This window comes from Geotrypetes seraphini, chromosome 7, assembly GCF_902459505.1.
Source record: "Geotrypetes seraphini chromosome 7, aGeoSer1.1, whole genome shotgun sequence".
Taxonomy (NCBI): domain Eukaryota; kingdom Metazoa; phylum Chordata; class Amphibia; order Gymnophiona; family Dermophiidae; genus Geotrypetes; species Geotrypetes seraphini.
Genome location: NC_047090.1, coordinates 75,322,350 through 75,339,951, shown reverse-complemented (window position 1 = coordinate 75,339,951; position 17,602 = coordinate 75,322,350). Strand labels below are relative to the sequence as shown.

The window sequence follows — 17,602 nt, the reverse complement described above, 5'->3', positions numbered from 1 at the left end:
TGATGCCCCTGTACAGGTCATTGGTGAGGCCCCACTTGGAGTATTGTGTTCAGTTTTGGAGACCGTATCTGGCGAAAGACGTTAGAAGACTTGAGGCGGTCCAGAGGAGGGCGACGAAAATGATAGGAGGCTTGCGCCAGAAGACGTATGAGGAGAGACTGGAAGCCCTGAATATTGTGGCACTGCCGGTACCCGTGGATAGGTATAACTCCGGTCAGCGCTCAAAATAGCCCTCATCCGACGTGCTTCCAGGAGAAGCTGGAAGTCCTGCTGGTCACAAAGTTCAATATAAGGGAAAGACAAAATTCCAAAGAGTCAATTTCAAAAATAACTCAAGTCTCAGTTTATTGGGTAATACCCCTGGAACAGACTTCTGTGCAATCTTTTCCAAACCATCAACAAAAACGGTACAACCTGAACACAAAAAATGAGCTGAAAACAGTATCCTACAGCTCACACCTTTATGCAGGTATTCCAGGTAAGTAGAAGCAAACAGTCTTCAATGACCTGCCTTTGAAACGAGGCAGCACCCTCTAGTTCACTTTTCTTTTAGCACAAAAACAGTGTGGTGTCCAAGCCTAGGTTAAGACAGGCTTGGCCCCAGCCAACTTAAAAAGAAGTTGGCGGGGGGAGGGGAGTAGCCGAATCCACAATTTAACTCTGTCACAACAGAATGCCACAAATGGCCCCGCAATCCCTACCAAGGATGACAAGTGGATTCTTCCCCATGAACTACTTCCTCACCCACAGCATTCAAAAACCAAAATATAAACTTAAACAGTCCAGCTCCTTTAAGCATCACAAAAAAAAAAAACGTTTTACTTTCAGGCAGCAAAGCAGGAGTTCAGCACTACTCCCATTCTTCTCTCCAGTACAAACAGTTGATGAGGAGAAGCCTAAACAGTTACTAACCTTAGCATGCAAACAAAACCCCCACCCAGTCATGGAACTTAACTTTCTTCCATGGGGATAACTTCAGGCATGCTAGCAGATTCCAGGCAATCCATGAGTTCTGGTTCGGCTGGCTGGTTAGCAACAGGGTCAGTGGCTGAATCCACCATCTCAATGTCAGAAGAGCAGTGAGGCTCAGGAGCACAGTCCTGAACACCTCCTTCCTGAGGTGGCTCAGGGCAGACTGCCTGCCTCCTCCTCAGAGCAGCCTCTAATGCATTGAGGCGGACACGCCCTGTTCTCTGAGGGGGGAGGGGCAGCCTGCAGCTTCTGCCTAGCTTTCCTAGGACTTGTAATCAGTTCCTGCAGCTGAGAGTTAGCAGGGGAGGTGGAAGAGATCTGTGGCTGTTCCAGGCTATTACCTTCATAGTCTCCCACTCCCCGGAGATCAGCCAACTGAGTTTTAAAGGGGAATACAGAGTTTTCCCTATTCTTTGTCTCTAGCTTATCACATTGATTAGCCCTTCTGATGGCTGGGCTAAGTTTAGCCAAACCCCTGCCTGTCACAAACCGAGCTTTATGGCTAGGGGTGTGACAATATGTATACCCTAGAGGAAAGGAGAGACAGGGGAGATATGATTCAGACGTTCAAATACTTGAAGGGTATTAACGTAGAACAAAATCTTTTCCAGAGAAAGGAAAATGGTAAAACCAGAGGACATAATTTGAAGTTGAGGGGTGGTAGATTCAGGGGCAATGTTAGGAAATTCTACTTTACGGAGAGGGTAGTGGATGCTTGGAATGCGCTCCCGAGAGAGGTGGTGGAGAGTAAAACTGTGACTGAGTTCAAAGAAGCGTGGGATGAACACAGAAGATTTAGAATCAGAAAATAATATTAAATATTGAACTAGGCCAGTTACTGGGCAGACTTGCACGGTCTGTGTCTGTGTATGGCCGTTTGGTGGAGGATGGGCAGGGGAGGGCTTCAATGGCTGGGAGGGTGTAGATGGGCTGGAGTAAGTCTTAACAGAGAATTTGGCAGTTGGAACCCAAGCATAGTACTGGGTAAAGCTTTGGATTCTTGCCCAGAAATAGCTAAGAAGAAAAAATTAAAAAAAAAAAAAAAAATTTAAATTGAATCAGGTTGGGCAGACTGGATGAACCATTCGGGTCTTTATCTGCCGTCATCTACTATGTTACTATGTTACTATGTTACTATGTAAAGTCTGGCTTCTGCAATTAAATTAAATCTGGATATTCAGCACTTGTATTTGGACAGAGGCCAACGCTGAATATCTGGATTCAGTGTCAGTTGCTGGCACTGTCCAGCTATTGATGATATTCAGCCCAGTGTCTGGATATTAACTGGATAAAGTTGGGATAACCTTTGTACTATCCTAATTATATCTGGACAGTTATCTCATGAGTGGACTGACACTGTCCTGATAGTGCTGGGATGGTATGCAAATGATTTTCAGCAGCATTATCTGGATATTGCCTCTGGAAATCCAGAGATGGCCCCAGTCAGTGCTATTTACCCAGGTAGGAGCACTTCTATCTAGATAAGTAGCTTTGAATATTAATCAGATGTTCCTAAATCTGAGAGGCACTCCCCATTTGAGCTGTTTAAAAAATATTTGTTGTAAATATTGAATGTGTTTAATTAATTGTTACTACCAGGCCTTTTATTTACCTTCCCCCTCCACTCAAGAGTGATCCTACTAGAAGGGACAGCTGGGACTATGGAGAGATGCGAGGCCATGTGCAGATTTATTGCAGAGCCTCATTTGCATAACTCTGTAGGGCAGTGTCTCGCAAACTTTGTCAAGCCTTGACACACTAAACATGTTGGGCGGGGCTCGAGGCATCTGGAAATGTGCAGACATCGGCACGATGACATCACTGCATACATGACATTATCACGTTGACATCCACACATGTGTGAAGGCCCTCCAGACGGGACCTAATTAAAAGCAAATTGGACACGATCTTGAATGAAGGGAATCTTTGGGATCCCAGTCAGCATGGATTCACCAAGGGTAGGTCCTGCCAATCCAATCTCATCAGCTTCTTTGACTGGGTAACAAGAAAGTTGGACTTGGGAGAGTCTTTGGACGTCGTGTACCTGGACTTCAGTAAAGCTTTTGACAGTGTCCCACACCGCAGGCTGCTAAGCAAGATGGAATCGATGGGGTTAGGAGAGACACTAACTGCATGGGTCAATGATTGGCTGAGTGGCAGACTTCAGAGGGTGGTGGTTAATGGTACCCTCTCTAAAACATCGGAGGTGACCAGTGGAGTGCCGCAGGGCTCAGTCCTGGGTCCACTCCTTTTCAACATATTCATAGGGGATCTGACTCAAGGGCTTCAAGGTAAAATAACACTATTCGCCGATGACGCCAAACTATGTAATATAGTAAGTGAATGCAGTTTACAGAATTATATGGCGCAGGACCTGCTTACATTGGAAAGTTGGTCCTCAACCTGGTAGCTAGGCTTCAATGCTAAGAAATGTAAGGTCATGCACCTCGGAAGCAGAAATCCATGCAGGACGTAGTTCTTGAACGGAGAAACTTTAACTAGGACTTCAGCAGAACGAGATTTAGGAGTAATCATCAGTGCAGACATGAAAACTGCCAATCAAGTGGAGAAGGCTTCATCTAAGGCAAGGCAGATATTGGGTTGTATCAATAGAAGTTTCGTCAGCCGAAAGCCTGAAGTCATAATGCCGTTGTACAGGGCCATGGTGAGACCTCATCTGGAGTACTGTGTGCAATTCTGGAGGCCACATTACAGTGAAGATGTGCGCAGAATTGAATCGGTTCAATGGATGGCCACCAGGATGATCTCGGGGCTCAAGTGTCTCTCGTACGAAGAGAGACTGAACAAATTGCAGCTCTACACTCTCGAGGAACGTAGGGAGAGGGAAGACATGATCGAAACATTTAAGTACCTCACGGGATATGTCGAAGTGGAAGATGATATTTTCTTTCTCAAGGGACCCTCGGCCACAAGAGGGCACCCGTTCAAACTCAGGGGCGGAAAATTTCATCGCGACACCAGAAAGTATTTCTTCACAGAGAGAGTGGTTGATCATTGGAACAAGCTTCCAGTGCAGGTGATCGAGGCAGACAGCGTGCCAGACTTTAAGAATAAATGGGATACCCATGTGGGATCCCTAAGAGGGTCAAGATAAGGAAATTGGGTCATTAGGGCATAGACAAGGGGTGGGTAAGCAGAGTGGGCAGACTTGATGGGCTGTAGCCCTTTTCTGCCGTCATCTTCTATGTTTCTATGCTTCTATGACCTGAGCCGCTAGTGGGGGGTTCTGGAAGGGAAGACGCACGGAGAGGAGGAGGAGAGGCGCTGGAGCCTGTGACTCTCCTCCTCCCTGATGTCTTGCGGCACACAGTTTACGATACACTGCTGTAGGGGTTAAAAATCAGGATAGTAAAGTGCAGTTTTATGTTTTGAGAACACAGTTGCTCAATGATAGAGCTGGCTCTGTCTACTGGGGTGTGTGGGGGTGGCACTGACAGTTTTCTATAGAGGTTTAGGTGGGTTCAGTAACTTCTATGACATTGATTGTCCATTTTGTTTCAGTTAGACATACACTTCTCCCTCGGTATTCGTGGGGGATAGGGGCAGAGCTGGACTGTGAATGGAGAAAAACTGCGAATATTTTCTCATCCGGCTCTGACCCACCCCCGCCTTCCCCCTGGCATCCCAGCCTTACCTGGTGGTCTAGCAGGCTTTTAAGGCAGGAGCGATCTTCCTACGCTCCTGCCCCGTGCAGATTGCCAATAGGAAATGACTGCCGTAAGTTCCTGTAGTCTCTCGAGACTACAGCGGGAGCTCATGGCAGCCATTTCCTATTGGCGATCTGCACGGGGCAAGAGCGTAGGAATATTGCTCCTGCCCCGAAAGCCTGCTAGACTACCAGGTAAGGCCGGGATGCCAAGAGGAAGGCGGGAGAGAGGCGGGAACGTGATAAAATATGGGTTTTCCCCATACCCCCCAAAATTGCGAATTTGTGAAACCGCGAGTGTGGAAACCGCGAATGTGGAGGGGGAAGTGTATATTGAATTCTACAGTGATTTTTTTTAGACATAGGCAAGAACTATTTTGTAATTGTAAAAAAATAAGGGTAATTCTTGATGTAGTCCATACTACAGAAAGAAAGAGATGTTAGTTATTTTTGCTTTGACCTAAAGATTTACAGTTGCCGCAATGCATTTTTAAATGTGTGCAAATGTGTTATTAAATAACTTTGGGTCAATATGTTCAAACTCTGCAGTCAGTTTGATTTTGAAATCCTGGACATGCCATCTAAAATTATTCTGTGCATTTGGCACCACTATCTGGATTGTGAGTTTTGCTGAATATTCATATTTGGGGTATCAAGTGACGATCAGGAGCTGAGCAGGCACCCATTAGAGCAGTTCCTGGAACAATCCCCTAATAATGGTGTCACAAAATTAGAGTGACTCACCTAAAAAATAATAAATGCATGATCTGGAATCCACACAGCTTATGGGCCCTTGTAGACAAATTTGACATGGATGTGAATGGTGGGATGTGAAGGTATGCAAAAATGTCAAATAAATGGCTGAATGTGATTTGGGAGGGAATTGAGGGTAGGTTGTTTAGATGCATGGAAAGGAGGGCTAGGCAAAAGATTAGGGGGAGTTGAACGTGAAGGTGAGGGTAAGAAAGCTAACTGCAGTGGAAATCTCATGATGGATGTAAGACAATGGCTGAATTGCTGGCGACACCTCTTAATGTATACAGCATCAACTTTGCTATTTAACCCCCCCCCAAAAAAAAAAAACAACAACAAAAAACCCCAACAACCCAGTGTTGGATTAGTAGAAGAAACAGGGAAAAATACCACCTTTTGTAGGAGACACAACTTGCTGGTAGTAAACAATCTAAACTGAATGAAGAGGGATTGGGTGGAAGAGGTTAGATATGCCTCATTCAATAGCACTAACAGATTCAAGACTCAGAAGATAGATATATTATGATGACAGGAGCACTTTCAGGGTTGGCACATTTTGCTGTGTAATGTATATGCACCTAACATTTATAATCAAGATTTTCTCTACCCTAGTGTCAAAAGTGCTCTCATTACGGAGCTATCAGCTTATCAGAGGCAGAGACTTTAATATAACAGTTTATCCATAAGTGGACTGCAGGACAACTAAAAATCAACCAAAGAATAAGAGTACTCTGTTTAATTTATTAAAATGTTTCAGCAGATGTATGCAACATGAATAGAGATATCTGTAGAGCCAACCTTTTATTATTATATTGAAATTTGAAGAACCATTTTGAGAATAATATCATAATGGAATCACAGTAGAATTTTGTTTTGCTTGAGAGCTACCAGAAATAAGCAGTGTATATTAAAAGTCTGATTTATTTTTCTGCTAAAGCAAAGACTCGTGGAATTGCGATCCCAGTTGATTTGGACAGCCAGGTTAATACTCTGTTCATGAAGAGTCATTCCAACATGGTGCAGAGAGCTGCCATGGGATGGAGAATGTCTGCAAGAACTGGGCCTCGTTTCAAAGAAGCACTTGGAGGACCAGCCTGGGACTACCGAAATATTATTGAGAAACTACAGGTATTACAAACACACTGACCTTCATTCCACCCAACCTGGAAGAATGATACCACAATAGAATGATACCACAATAGAAAGTGTCAAGCATGTCTCCTTCTCTCTTCCCTCCCTCCAATTGTACTGCATCCTCCCTCCCTTCCTGGATCAATCTCCCTCTTTTTTCCCTCCCCACCCCTGCACAGCATTTCTTTCTCTCTCTCTTACACCCCCATGTGCAACATGTCTCCCTCTCTCTCTCAATGTCCACCATATCTCTTTCTCTCATTCCCTCCTTTGCTGCAGTGGAAGTGGGGAAAAAGAGAGAGAGAGAGGGATGCAGAGTGCATCTCTCACATCCCTCTACTATCACATCCAATATTTCTTCCTCTCTCATCCCCCGGACCCTGTACAGTATCTTTAGCCTCTGCACACCAGCCCCATGCCCAACATCTATTACCCCTCTCCAGCACCATGCCACATTTCTCCCTCCATTCCCTCACCATCATGTCCAACGTTCCTCCCTCTTTTATCCCTTTCCATCTGTCCCATTGTTCCCTCTCCACCACCACATCCAACATTTTCCCTCTTCCCCATGTATCTTTAACTCACTCCTCTCCCACCACCATGCCCAACAATTCTCCTCTTTCTTCTTTTTCCCATGTCACCATCGCTATTTCCCTCTCATTCAGATACCCAAGACCAACAACTCTCCCTTTCTGTTTCCTCCCCCACCTCACCATCTTTCCCTCTCCATCCTTCCATCCTATGTCCCAAGTTCATGCCCCCCCTGGCGTGCACCTGTCTCCTGGCAGCCTCTGATGTCAGAGGGAAGGCTTCCAGGTCAGCTGTGGGCAGCGTGTTGGAACCACTGCTTGCGGCTTTGAGAAGAAACACATGTAGGTGCCTGGAAGGAAGGAGGAGGAGGCCGCCAGGAGACACGTGCCCACTGCAAGAACCCTGCAAGAGGTGTTTCCATCTCTGTAGGATCCCTGTGGACCCAGGGGGAAACTTGTGGGATCTCTGCAGATTTTGCGGGATTCCCTTAGGCCTCTTTCCTGTGCAACTCTCCAGTGTACAATTGCAGTTTTATGATACTAGCATAAGGCTGCATTTATTCACCTAACTGTAGGTTGAACACTTATACCAGACAAAATGGCTGGTTAATGCATAATTGTAAGTATTCTGCAAAATATGCATATAACTGTTAAGCATGCTGCTGACCTGTCCATGTCCCTTCCAGGCCCATACTGCCTTACTAGGGGCAGTGGGCTCCAAACTTCTAATTAATGCCAGTTATTGCCAACTATAATTTAGTACCAATTAGCACCGGCTATCTCTAAGTCAGTAGCAAAGACATAGGATTCTGTATAATAGCTGTTGCTTCCCATTAGTTGTGAATCTACAGAAGAATTTCACTTTAAAACTTTGAACTCCTCTCCTTCCGCGGTGCAAAACATCTCCCTCTTCCTTCTGCAAGTGAACTCGGAAGGTGTGTACTGATCTGCTCTGCTTCATTTTATTCATTTTGAGTAATTTTGTCATTTTTGAAATTTCTGTGTGACTGGTGCTCGGAGGTTCCCCTTCTTGAGCTTACTCTGCTGAGGAAAGGACACAGTCCCACATGGGCATGGGTGGATTGCTGCTCCCAGGCCAGTCTCTCTGAGTATCTATGGAGCCAGCCTGCTTTGATTCCCTTCAGGAGCTCAGGGTCTATTTGCTTGGGAGCTTGCTTACCTGCTGATTTATCAGAGACTTGAGTACAGACTGTGTGGCCTCTGTTTAACAGCCCTCTGGGTATCAGGGAGCTGGCTGACAGATTTCTCCCCACGATGCATTGCATAGATTTTCAGGGGTTGGAGTCCTTGGTTGGGGTCCGCCTGACTGGCAGCCAGATTTTTAGCAGTGGTCCTGTTCCTGACACTCTTTGAGGCAGAAATCATTTCCTTGCAGGCAGCTGCTACAAGCTGACAGGTCCCAGAAGTCACAGTGAATACTCCTATTGTTTCCTATGGGGAAAATCAGGGGTTGGGGGTTCTGAAAAACTCTATAAAGGTGACAAAGCTATGTCTGAGCTATATCTATGGCTCTAGACTTCTTATAGCTGTTTTTGTAGCCGAAAGGAGATAATTCAGTAGCACAAGTGACTAAACACATCTCCCTAGTAAAGGAGGAGTGATGATGGAGGATGTCCAAGATCGTAAGTTGGATGTGGTCTTTAAAAGACAGTTTGAAGTGCTGGCTTTGGGTATCAAAGCTACAGCTGCTGCCTCTTTCATGGCATGGACCTGTGATACCAGATTACAGACTAGTCCCTTGGAGGTGATGTCCTCACATAATTACAGAAGGATTAGATTTTGTGGCTGATGCTCTTTATGACATTGTCAGAGTCCTTAGTAAGATTTTGGCTTACTCCATTTCTGCCCACTGAATGCTCTGGATCAGATAGTTGGGTGAGTGACTCAGCCTTCATGGCCACATGGGGGAGGGGGGTAGCAGAGGCAGTTTTCATTCCTCCAGGAGATATTTGGCAGTTACAGGCAGCTACAGCCCTTGGGTTCCTGCACAGGCTCAGCTTCCAAGAAGCCCCAATGATTCCAGGACTACAGCTGCCCTTCCTCATATTGGTGGGAGCCTGTATGCTTTCTGGAGGATAGGTTTCATCTGACCGTTGGGTTCTGGACTTTTTTCAAAAGGGGCCCAGGATTGCGTTTTCTCAGCCCCCTCCAGATCTGTTCTTTGACTCCCCTACCAGACAGCCTATGAAGGAAGCCTATGGTTTAAGTTGTTTCTTAAAAATAGAACTTACTCAGTTAGTAATGCTTTTTCTTAATCTCCTTCCTTTCAGTTGCCCTGTGGAATTCCTCAAGTCTCTTCTTTGTCTCCTGTTTTATTCAATTTTTAATTTTGCTCCACTATTAACACTGGTAGAAGAACTTGGTTTAATGATTTACTGTTATGAGGATGATATTCTTCTTGTATCAAGAATTGATCCCATTAACCTATCTCTTAATAAGTTCCAGTATTGTATTTCACTGATAGTTTCATGGCTTAATAAGAACAAACTTATAGTAAATCTTAGTAAAAGTCATTCCTGTTGGTTTACTGGCCTGCTTCTATGCCAGATTTAAAGTTAGCCTTTAACAACTCCTTAATTTCTTTGGTTAAGAAGTTTAAATATCTTGGAGTGATTGTTGACGCTCAACTGACTTTTTCAGATCAAGTTTCAGAAGTGGTAAAGAAATGTTTTTACTCTCTCAAATCCTTAAAAGCAGTTAGACATTTGTTTGATAAGAATTTTCATACTGTGATTTATGCCTTCTTAACTTCAAAAATTGACTATTGCAATGTTGCTTATGCTGGAATTTCATCTGCAAATCTTCGATGTCTTCAAACATTGCAAAACACTGCTATCGAATTGTTAGGACACAAGAGCAAATTTGATCACATAGCACCACTTTTTTTTCCCAATATTATTGGTTTCTAGTCTCTTACCATATTCAATTTGAAGTTTTGATGTTAACACACAGAGTGTTTCATACTCTAGAGCCTAGTTATCTGAGCCCATTAACTATTCCCTACACTCCATCCCGAATGCTTAGATCTCTCCAAGACAATATGAGGCTAATCAAAACTTAAATACATCTAAAAATCTGCCCAAGTCATCACTTGGTTGTCCTAAAAGACAGGCAATCCAAGTGCCGATAATCAAAATGGCTTTTTGGATATATCCAGGGATTTTTTAGGCCTCTGAATGCTGCTGTGTTCCCAGAGCTGAAAGGGATGTTTCTGGAGGAGTGGTTAGGGTATGATGTGGGGAGGATATGGACTGACCTAGACTTAGTTGTCCTGCAGAGATAATCAAATGTTTGACGAGACTTCCTAGGCGAAACTTATACGTTGTGAGTTAGACAATGTAAAAGCAGGTATAAGTACCAAAAAGGTATCCAAAGTGACCAGATAACCACTGCAGGTGCAAAGTAAAGACCCACACACACTCCCCCCCCATGTTCACTGACCCCATTGCACCCCTACAAAGTTCAAAATAAAAACGTACATACCTGCTATAGGAAAGCCTAGTAGAGCTGCACAGAGGTGGCTTAAGTAGTCTTGGGGGGGCTACTGAACCATAAAGAGTCCCATAAGCCACTCTAACCACTACATTAATGGTGGAAAATGTGAGCCCCTCCAAAACCTACTGTACTGTCTTATAGGTGCCACCTGCAGCTATAAGGGCTATTGGTGTTGTAGACATATGGGTATAGTGGGTTTGAGGGGTATTTGGGAGGGCTCACCATAACCTATAAGGGAGTTCTGGTGAGATGTTTGTGGCACTCTTTTTGTAAAGTTCACAACAGTGCCCTATAAGGTACCCCTCTGCTCTATTCCCATATCTGAGTGACCAGCCCATCAGAATGCTGGCCCCTTCCTCACCCAAAAGGTCTTGTTCTGGGTGTTGGGGACTTGGACGAATTTTTGGTCGAGAATGTGGTATAAAGACAGACGTAGTGGCAGTGGCGTACCTAGGGTATGTGGCACCCGGGGCCCATCATTTTTTGACAACCCCCCCCATGTAAAAAAATATTTTTTGTAATAACCATGAAACGGAATGAATGGTCAGAATAGAAACAGGCAGTGAAAATTTTCTTATATTCCAAACATAACATAGCATAAATTATGTCTGAATTGTCATGACATCAGAAGTACATATGGAGTAGTTGCAGGTGATGCTTGGGACAGTTCTGATTGTGTTAGTTCGGTTTTATGTGTTTTTTGAATAGAAGGGTTTTTATTTCTTTTTGAAGGTTTTGCAGTCTGTGGTCGATGTCAATTGGTTGTAGAGTTGGGGGTCGAGTGTTGCAACTCGAATGGCTAGGAGGTTGTCAAACAGTTTTTTTCTTTTGACGTTTTTGGTTGGAGGGTGTGTGAATGGTGTGTGAGTTCTCCTATGTCTGTTTGAAATGGATTGAATTATTTAGCTGAAGAAATTAGTTACCCCCTCATCCCACACACATTAATTCTCTTCCATTATAAAAAAAACATTGATAAGTTCCCAGAAAAAAAATACATTAAAATAAAAAGTGAAAACAAAGGCCCCTACAGATGAGAACATAACATAAGAATAGCCTAACTGGGTCAGCCCAATGGTCCATCATGCCTAGTAGCCCATTCTCATGGTAGCCAATCCAGGACACTAATACCTGGTCAAAACCCAAAGAGTAGCAACATTCCATGCTACCGATCCAGGGCAAGCAGACACTTCCCCCATGTCTTAATAACAGATTATGGACTTTTCCTCCAGGAATTTGTCCAAATCTTTCTTAAAACCAGCTACACTATCTGCTTTTACCATAACTTCTGGCCACTTCATTTTTAAGTTTAGATCTTTCCTTTCAAACAGAGTCCTTGCTAGATGTCAAATACAGCACAAGGTAACTTCACATGGACTTAGCTGTGCAGGAAATGTGAATCTCCTCATACACCCACCATATAGTGCAAAAATGTGCAAAGGTCTGTTTTTTTTCTTTCGATCACTACATAGCCTAATGCCACACAAGCAGCGCTGTTACAAATATATTCTGTAGGTCAATGCTAAGGATAACAAAGTTTCCTTCCTTGGACCAGAAGGAGATATTGATAAACCACTGGAAGAGATCCCAAAACAACACCCAAAGACCCACTCAGTGTGTGAACCAGTTGAGTGGAGTGGACTAACTGGAGGGTTGAAATGGGCCCAGAGTTTGCTCAGCAGAATTTCCCAGACCACCTCTTCCTCTCAACACATTGACACGCTGCCACCATCACCACTAGGAACACCTCACTGGGTAGGCCAGCTATGCTATAAACTTTATAAAACACATTATTATATTTTCTTATAAAGCACATATTTTAACTGAACTCTCTGACATCCTCAGCCTTTCCATTCACAAAAATAGAAGGAAGAAAAGTTCCCATTTCCTGCTGTCTCATGTCCCCGGCCTATACAATATTTTTTTTTCTGCAGACCCTTCAAAAGTCTGACCAAATCCTCGTTTCACTTGCATTATAAAGTACTGAGGATGCCATCTCTCCCCAATCCCAGGTCCTAAAGTCTAAGACAGTAGCACAAACTAATACTGCCAGATTCAGGAAAAAAAATTTTGATTCGATTCGATTCAGCCTATTGAATTGGTTTTTCAATTCGATTTTCCTGCCCAGTTGGGTGATTTTTTTCAAAACTCCTGGTGGGTTTTATAGCTTTTTCACCCCCTTTGGCTTCTCCTAACCACACTGGCGCTGTGGTGTAAATAAAATAAAGAAACAAAAAGGACTTTTCCTCTCTCTGTTAAATCCTAGCTCATGTTTGCAGTCCAACACCAGCTCTGTCAGGATACACATTTCAAATCTGACATATTATAATCACAAAACAGAAAATAAAATTAATTTTTCTACCTTTTGTTGTCTGGTTATATTTCAAATCTAGTTGGTCCAAGGCTCTGGTTTTCTTCTGATAACTTGCTTGCCAGGATCTCCTTCTTTCTGCATGCTAACCATCCATCTGCCAACTCTGTCCTCCCTTTCCATTTCCTTTCCCTTCCCAGGAAGTCTGGTATCTTTCCTTTTTTTCATCTCCCTCCACAGATCCACCTTTTCTTAACTACCCTTTCATCCGGCATCTCTCCCTCCTTCCCCACCACCCCAGAGACTACCATCTCTCCTTTTCTTTTCCTAATTACCCTCCTATCCAGTATCTCTATCCCTCTTCCACACCATCCCTTGTGTCCAATTTCTCTCCCTTTCTGTTTCTTCCCTCCCTAAATCCCATGGTCCATCATCTCTCTCCCTCTCCTCTATTTTCAGACCCATTATTTCTTCCCCCCCCCCAAAGTTTGGCATATGCACGTCTCTTTGAACACCCCCTTCCCTCCGTGTACTTCTAAACCAGGGTCCCCCCCAAAGGCCTGTCCCCCCTTAAAGGTCTGCCTGTCCCCCCTTGAAGGCCTGTCCCACCCCCTTGAAGGCCTGTCCCACCCCCTTGTAGGCCTATCCCCCCCTTGAAGGCCTGTCCCCCCTTGAAGGACTGCACCCCCTTGAAGGTCTGCACCCCCCCCGAAGGCCTGCACCCCCCAAAGGCCTGTCCCCCCCCCTTGAAGGCCTGTCCCACCCCCTTGTAGCTTGTCCCCCCCCCCTTGTAGGCCTGTCCCCCCTTGAAGGCCTGCCTGCCTGTCCCCCCCTTGAAGGCCTGTCCCCCCCCCTTGAAGGCCTGCACCCCCTTGAAGGCCTGCACCCCCTTGAAGGTCTGCACCCCCCCGAAGGCCTGCACCCTCCCCGAAGGCCTGTCCCCCCTTGAAGGCCTGTCCCCCCCCTTGAAGGCCTGTCCCACCCCCTTGTAGCTTGGCCCCCCTTGTAGGCCTGTCCCCCCTTGAAAGCCTGCCTGCCTGTCCCCCCCCATGAAGGCCTGCACCCCCCCGAAGGCCTGCACCCCCCCGAAGGCCTGTCCCCCCTTGAAGGGCCTGCACCCCCTTGAAGGTCTGCACCCCCCCGAAGGCCTGCACCCCCCCGAAGGCCTGTCCCCCCTTGAAGGCCTGCACCCCCTTGAAGGTCTGCACCCCCCCGAAGGCCTGCACTCCCCCCGAAGGCCAGTCCCACCCCCTTGTAGGCCTGTCCCCCCTTGTAGGCCTGTCCCCCCTTGTAGGCCTGCCTGCCTTTCCCCCCTTGAAGGCCTGTTCCCCCTTTGAAGTCCTGCACCCCCTTGAAGGTCTGCACCCCCTCCAAAGGCCTACACCCCCCGAAGGCCTGCACCCCTCCCCGAAGGCCTGTCCCCCCCCCTTGAAGGCCTGTCCCACCCCTTGTAGGCCTGTCCCCCCTTGAAGGCCTGCCTGCCCCCCCTTGAAGGCCTGTCCCTCCCCCTTGAAGGCCTGCACCCCTTGAAGGTCTGCACACCCCCCCAAGGCCTGTCCCCCCCTTGAAGGCCTGTCCCCCCTTGAAGGCCTGCCTGCCTGCCTGTCCCCCCCCTCACCCTTGAATGCCTGCTTGCCTGCCTGTCCGCCCGCCCCACCCTGAAGGCCTGATGCCCCGACCCACCCCGAAGGACCGCTCGCCCCCCTGGCCTCCCCGCACCACCTATGAAGCAGCCGCAGCAGGATCGCGACATCAGCGATCTCTGCGCTGCTTAGGCGCTGCTTCCTGTGCCGCAGTCCCGCCCCTCCTCTGACGTCAGAGGAGGGGCGGGACCGCAGCGCAGGAAGCAGCGCCCAAGCAGCTCAGGGATCGCTGACATCGCGATCCTGATTCGCAGGTGGTGCAGGAAGGTCAGTGGGGCGAGCGGTCCTTCGGGGGTGGGGGGGACTGAATGGCAAGGCCGGGAGCACCCCCTCAGGGCTGGCACCCGGGGCGCCCCCCCCCCCGCACCCCCTTGGTACGCCACTGCGTAGTGGTGGTCTAGAAGATCAAACGCCTGGACATCCAGATAGATGATTTAAAAAAAAATAAATTTGATGTACTTTTCGAGAATGGATATTTTGCCATTGCCGAATTTGGGCGCCAAGTGCCCTACATCCAAATCGGACTTAGACTTTTTTTTTTTTTAAATTATACCTCTCTATATTAGTGTTGCCAGTAGCCAATAAAAAAAAATTGGGAATCTACTTGATGCAAGGCTTTCTTTTATTTAGCACTCAGTTTTTGGAATAAACTACCAAACTATATATGTCTTGAAATAAATTTTAAAACTTTTAAGATCCTTTTGAAAACTCTTTTTTCAGCTGCCCTTTGGCTCTGACATTCCTCAAAATGATCATATTTGTTAACAAGGCACATAAATATCTTTGTATATTGATGGTCTGAATGGAGGGATAAGGTCACCTTTTTTTTTTTCTCTCTCTCTCTCTCTTTCTCTCTTTCCTTCTTCTCTTTTATAGATTGAATGTCTTTCTCCTGTATATTATGGAGTTCTTTTCCTGTTAATGTATTTGATGCTATATCAAATTTTAATAAACATAATACATAGGATTCTGTATGCTTTGCCCTGTCAAAACCTTTGATTCACTTGATTCTTGTCTCAGACATTGCAAGTATTGGACTCGGGACCTTTTTTCCTGTATCTAAGATTTAGCAGAGACAAAACTACAGGAACATGACCCTTTCTTCTTTGGGTTTTTTTTTTTAATGGTTTCTACTAGTTGCAGTTAGTGGGTTGGTTTCTGACTCCTTGTGTGTAATTTCTTGTTCATTGTTAAATGTTAAATGTTCTTTTATTATAAGTTACAGAGCAGAGCAGAATATGCTTTGTTGTCGGGAAAGTGCTCTGTGCCTTTCCTTCTGTTTCAATGGAGTTTGATTGCTTTGATACCAACTGAAGAGGGAGCTGTTATCCACTGCAGAAGGGGAGGAGTTGTAAAGTGGCACCCTTCTACAGATTCGTGAATAATGGGAAACAACATCTATTGTACAGAATCCTATATCTTCTCTCTGAAAGAAGATTAGCAAGATAAGAACCTAATCTTTAATTATAGCCTGTTAACATCAATTAACATCTTATAAGTTAGCACATGTATCTGTCCCTATTTTATAAATTGTGCATGCAACTTTGTGTGCTAGTTGTAAATTTGGGCACACAACTTTATAGATTTATGGGGCAAGTGTTCTACAGGTTGTAGGTAGTATAATTTTTTTTTTAAATAAATAATATAAAAGAATTACATATGGAACTCAAAACATTCTCACCGCAATGAAAAAATTGCATATCTCTATATCGCCCCAAAATTTTCTGCTCATAAAATCCCAAAAAACCTGTCTATGTCACAGTAATACTGTAATCAAACTGGAAAAAATATCTAGATTTCCTGTTCGATTATGGCTGTGAGATGGGACATTTTTGCATTGAAAATGTCCAAAATGAATAGCTGTTTTCCAAAGTGAAACATGCAATTTTTGAATGACAAAACTACAGGAACATGAATATGTGTCTGGCATCATTTCAAAACAATGGCCACGCAGATATCCCTTCAGAACATAGGAATTATTTGCCATATTCTGTACATTGTTACAAGAACATAAAAGTTGCCATACTGGGTCAGACTGAAAGTCCATCAAGCCTAGGAACTGGTTGAGTGGAAGGTGACAGAGGGTAGTGGTCAATGGAGATCACTCTGAGGAAAAGGATGTTACTAGTGGAATGCCTCAAGGGTCAGTTCTTGGGCCTGTTCTTTTTAACATTTTTGGAAACTATATTGCTGCAGGGCTGTCAGGTAAGATTTGCCTCTTTGTGGATGATACCAAAAGCTTCAATAGAGTTAGACCTCTATGGTGTGGAAAACATGAGGAAGTACCTAGTGAATCTTGAAGAATGGTCTGAAATTTGGCAGCTAAGATTTAATGCTAAGAAATGCAAGGTCATGCATTTGGGCTAGAGAAACCCTAGAGAACAGTACAGTTTAGGGGGTGAAGAAACTTTGTGCATGAAAGAAGAGCGAGACTTGGGTGTGATAGTATGTGATGTTTTTAAGATGGCTAAACAGGTTGAAAAGGTGACAATGAAAGCTAGGGAAAGATAGGGAAAAAAATAGCCAGTAGGAAAAATGAGGTATTGATGCATCTGTATAAGATTTTGGTGAGACCTCATCTATAATAATAAAACCCTTACCCGCGCATGCGTAGTTGAAACGGCGTGATCCCTGCCACCATGATTTCTGCTTCCTTGCTGTGTTCTATGTGCGGCTCGTTAGGGTGTGCGGCACTTGTGGGTGGAGTCTGGCGGTTTGATTTGCTGACGTCGCTTCCATCCTAGAGCCTTCCTCGCTGCCGGGTCCTGTTTCTGTCTTCGCGCAAAAAGAAAGTAGGTGGGAACCAGTAGCGATGAAGGACCGTAGCAAGCAGGAGCAGCGACCTACCGCTGCCGACCACTGTGTGAGACCCGGGAGGAGAGGGGAGGGGGGATGAGAAACGCTACTGATGGCTGGCCTACTACAGGACAGGGGGAGCAGGGAAGGGGTGCTGCTGTACAAGGGGGAGGGAAAAGGAAGGGAAAAGGACGACTGCTGGACAGGGAGAATGGAATGGGTGCTGCTGGACAGGGGGGAGGTAAAAGGAAGGGAGAAGGGCTACTGCAAGACAGGGGGAGCAAGC

The 17,602-nt window shown here is 45.4% G+C and overlaps 1 protein-coding gene across 5 annotated transcripts in view; it reads left to right on the top strand.

The window, feature by feature from the left end:
- ITPR2 (inositol 1,4,5-trisphosphate receptor type 2) overlaps window positions 1-17,602 on the top strand; it is a 665,265-nt gene that overhangs the window by 349,634 nt on the left and 298,029 nt on the right. For all 5 annotated transcript variants that reach the window (XM_033951965.1, XM_033951964.1, XM_033951968.1 and 2 more), the window contains one exon: window positions 6,330-6,520. In XM_033951965.1, the coding sequence (XP_033807856.1) occupies window positions 6,330-6,520 (191 nt within the window). The remainder of the gene's footprint in view (window positions 1-6,329; window positions 6,521-17,602) is intronic.